Source organism: Lagopus leucura, unplaced genomic scaffold, assembly GCF_019238085.1.
Source record: "Lagopus leucura isolate 7727_CA_CO unplaced genomic scaffold, USGS_WTPT01 Super-Scaffold_100159, whole genome shotgun sequence".
Classification (NCBI taxonomy): domain Eukaryota; kingdom Metazoa; phylum Chordata; class Aves; order Galliformes; family Phasianidae; genus Lagopus; species Lagopus leucura.
In genome coordinates, this window is record NW_024962335.1 from 13,581,147 (window position 1) to 13,585,768 (window position 4,622).

The 4,622-nt window shown below is 36.6% G+C and overlaps 1 protein-coding gene across 1 annotated transcript in view; it reads left to right on the forward strand.

The window, feature by feature from the left end:
* The window catches only part of PVALB (parvalbumin), an 8,470-nt gene extending 4,641 nt beyond the window's left edge, over positions 1 to 3,829 (forward strand). The window contains exon 4 of the mRNA XM_042890248.1: positions 3,490 to 3,829. Within this exon, the coding sequence (XP_042746182.1) occupies positions 3,490 to 3,518 (29 nt within the window). The 3' untranslated portion in view covers positions 3,519 to 3,829. The remainder of the gene's footprint in view (positions 1 to 3,489) is intronic.
* The last annotated feature ends 793 nt before the right edge of the window (positions 3,830 to 4,622 follow it).

Genomic DNA, 4,622 nt, shown 5'->3' on the forward strand with positions numbered 1-4,622 from the left:
TCTCTTCTCTTCTCTTCTCTTCTCTTCTCTTCTCTTCTCTTCTCTTCCCTTCCCTTCCCTTCCCTTCCCTTCCCTTCCCTTCCCTTCCCTTCCCTTCCCTTCTCTTCTCTTCTCTTCTTGCCACATTACTACTGCATAAACTCTGTTCCTTTTCCCTTTCTTAAATTTGACTCTGACAAGCAGTTACACCACGAAGGCTGGAAGAACAGGCAAAGGAAACAGCTGGAACTGTGACCAAAGGGCGAGGATGACTGATATTTCACACCTTTTTCTTTGGTTCATAAATCCAATTCCAGATTATAAGTGCTCATAACTGCCTACCTAAATTAATCACAGTCATAAATGTACATCATATCATGTAGCAGTCAGGCTTAATGGATTGTCTTTTACCACCACAAAGCTGTTTCTCTCAGCTGTTTCACCACAAACATTAATCTCAACCTCTTAATCAACCTTCTTTCATATGAGGTCTCACGTTACAAATTCCTCTCTTAGGTCTCTCATTTAAAGCCTTCTTTCATTTCCGCAAGACTGTTCAGCTCAGAAATTATTGTATCAACTTACTGAATCGAGATTTGTAATTTGTGGTTGCTCAACCCATTCCAATGAGCTAAAAACCTGCAGCATGTTCATGCAAGACACAATTACCTACTTTGAGATGCCAAGCCTCTTTATGTTCCATTGATGTGAACAGAAAATGAAGAATTTGAAAAAAAAATCTAGGCCAAAGCCAGGTTGGTTACCAAATAAAACTACAAGCATTAGCTTTCAGATTGGATGTGAAGCGACGCTGAAGTAGCGCCTATCAGCTTCTGGAAAATTCCTTTAAGAAGGAGGCAGGAAAAAAAAGGCAGGCTTTTGCTCATAATGTTTTATTGAAATTTTATCATGTTTTTAGCAGTGGACAGACACATCATGCTTTTCAGTTTCTTATTACTAACAGATTCGAGAAAGTATACAAAGTAGAAGATTTTCAATGGTTGCGTGCTGAAGATGGAACAAAAGGAAAAATATCCTAAGTCAAAGTCTTTTAGTCAACACAGGTCAACTTCTAAAGCTTTTACAAATATTCTTATTACTTTCATTAAAAGTTGCAAAAGTGAGGCATCCTGCATTCAAAATTACAACTGGTATGCCATGACCTTGCCATGAGTAAAAGTCATTTACAACAGAGAAAAATCTTTTGGAAGTCCTTCTCTCACGCCTCCTTTTGCTTTTTCAAAAAATAAATCAGTGTAAGTCATTATAAGTACATTTGATAATGTAGAAATTGAACCCAGTGAGAGAAATTATTCTACAACTTGTTCTCTGTAATTAAATCTGTCGTTTTGGTAAAGTACTACCAGGTACACATTGGAGTATATACTACTAAACTGTACTAAACACAGGGGGGCAATCCTTCCCTTTTACATCAGAGATTTAATGCAAGACAGCAAGCAAAATACTGAAAATCCTTTTACTATCATTTGTGCATTTTTGTATTTGTTTGGAAGGCGAATTGCAGCTATAGGAGAGGATGCAGTCAATCAGAAAGGTTATTTCACCAACAGACCATTCAATAGCAATAAACTGTTACCAAAGTGAGCAACATACCGGGTCTAGTAAACAGTGCCATATCTCATAAATTTTGCATGTATGGATATGCTTTGTGACAATGCATCCACAATCACCCTAGAGTTGAACTAACCTTCACATGGAAATAGTTGGCAAAGTAGTTTGCAAAATTATTCAACTGGAGCATCTCTGAAATATCTATAAAGCATACTGAAGATACTGGATAAAGTATGAAGTGTATAGCAATTATTCATGAAGGAACATTTTATGGCTTTATGGTTTGGTGGCTTTCAGAAAGAACCCTTGAAATATATTGCCAGCAAGTGATAAAATCACTAGCATAAGGTAGTATAGAAATTTTCTTGCTTCAGGTTGAATGACCTTTCCCAAATACATTCTGTAGATAGAACTTGTTTTAAAAATGGATTAATTTAGCAGTAGCAAGCATGACAACTTGTTCTAATAGAATATGCATTGTTAGTTTTCCCTTTTAGGAAGGTTTCATCTATGGGAGTGCATGTCTCTCTCTATAGGATCTATTCACACACTGATTTAATAACTGCTTTCCCTTCCTGCCCAGAACAGCCTGGGTTTCTATCACAAGTGGTTTATGTTATCTCTTAAATTCAGTTTGCAGCACTTTTGATCTAAGTACCCCCACCATGTACGGGATTTATACACGTTTCATGTTAGGTAATCCGCATAACTAATCCTAATTTGGATGTACTTCTTTCAAAATGATGGACAATTGTGGATTTAATTTAAACCCTCTGACACTTACTTCTCAGTCTGGCGTGCGAGTGTTTGGCAAAATATTTTTGGACACGTCATCAGAAGAATTATCTGTTTGTACATACACATCAGTAGAGATATCTGTGAGTTAGAGATTTACATTTTCCAGTTGAACGTTAGAACGTTCTGTGAAATGCCTAATTTTCACCTGCTTTTTTGAGTTGAAAGACATTGCTCTTTGTTATGTCAAACTCCCATAATTTTCTTTTGAGCTTTTACAGATGTCTCCCTCCCATTTGTCACCTTCCTCTCAGCTGGTTGTGTTAAATCCATAAACTGCTCTATCTGTAGACCCTCTAATCTTTCCATCATCTTTGTTTCCTTCGCTGGGATTCCTTTTAATCTGTGATTTTTAACACTTTTCGGTACATACAACTGTGACTCATTCAAGTTTAGATGGAATTATGAATGTTAACCTCCATAGGTAATACAGCTCTGACAGGCATTATATATATTACACTATAAAATTATCCCAAACTGCAGATAGATACCTTTATGTAAACATTATGGGTATAATGCTAATAAAAGCCACAGAATAAAATCCCAGCCCTCTGAAATCACAGAGGGATTCTTCTCATCATCATCAACGTGGTCAACATTACTATGTAGGTTTTTTTACAGTGGAGTCAGCCTTCTGTTTTGTAATCTATCATTTTCAGTCAATTTGCCAGTCCAAAATCGAGTTTGCGTGTAATATATTTATAACGCAGGGACACAAATACTCTGAAAGACTCATTCACGAGTCTCTTTGCCAAAATCTGATAGAAAGGAAATTTATCTGACTGCAGAATTAAATTTCTAGCTCTTGCCTTCATCCCATTGAGATTTACAAAAGAAAAACAGGAAACCAATCAAGTTCTTCACATGAATAGCAGCAGACAGTTCTGACAGTCTGGCATGCATAGCTTCTCTCTCCCTTGCCCTCAAGAACTTATTTCACTTCACTACAAGATTTCCTAAGTCAACAGCAACTTAGGAATTAACTTGAATTAACTTGGATTTCTTTTGTTCTTCTGTTCTTGTGATGTCTCTGCTACATCAGTGAATCTGTAATCATTGTAGTTTGATTCTTCTTTCTTTATATCTTCCTTCTTTTAACATTTGAATCTTTTTCTTTTCTTTTCTTTTTTTTCCCCTTTCCAGAATTTGCAACTATGGTGGCTGAATCATAAAGGCTTTAAGCAATGCAAACCCTTCACCCATCCTTCACTGCCCAATTCCAACCACCTCCCGCTGACTGCTTTGGCTCCTGTTCTATTTATTTATGTTATTTTATACTCCAGCTCTGTTCTCCGCAATCCTGCAACTCTGTAACTGTGCTGAAAGACACTGTTAAAATAATAAAGGTCACATCAATCTGGGCTCCACTCGCTCTCACTATCACTTGTTTCTTATTTCATGTAGTCTTGGCAGACGTTGAGTGAAAATTTTCTTTATTTTATTTATTTATTGCTGACACCCCTGCTTCTTTGGGATAATTATTTGGGATAAAACTTGCACAAAATGAGTCATTCAGTCCAGGCTCTGAATTGTGGCAGAACTGACTGCATTATTTTTAAGCCATAGATGGATGCATACTCATAGCCTGGAAAATCACTAGCAATGGCAATCACCCAACTTCATTTGGCAGTTTGTTCTTCTGACTTAATCAGTTGTTATAGCTAAAATGAATTTCCTACATGTTAACCTACATCTTCTTGATGCATTTCGGTGACTGGTAAACTATTTGTATAGTTTGCTAAGTCTGCCTCATGCAGGGGGATTTTAAGATTTGACAAGAGTATCAGTAGTTGCTCATCATGCACAGGGATAACTTTGTGAAGTGTTAAAGTGTGATCACTTTTGAAACACAGGGTATATTTATTAGCAGTGTTATACAAGTACCTGGGACAGAAAGGATGCATTACTCAAAAGAGACAACATTACGGATGTGAGGAAAGGAGCATCAAGATTTGGCTGTGATGCTAATGCTGACATTCCCGCTGTTAAAATGGAGTATCAAATACGTTTATATTAAAAAGTGTATCTTCTACAACTATCAAAAACAGTGAACATCTTTCTTAGAGTTACATATAGGAAACTGAGATTCAGACTACAGAAGCAAGTAGCCAACAGTAAGGCTATGACAGAACAAAGAACCAAATGCTTCTTTCCCAAATTTTTGTCAGTAACTTTGAAACAAATCTACTGCTTTTTTCTTTCTTTCTTCCTTTCTTCCTTTCTTCCTTCCTTTCTTTCTTTCTTTCTTTCTTTCTTTCTTTCTTTCTTTCTTTCTT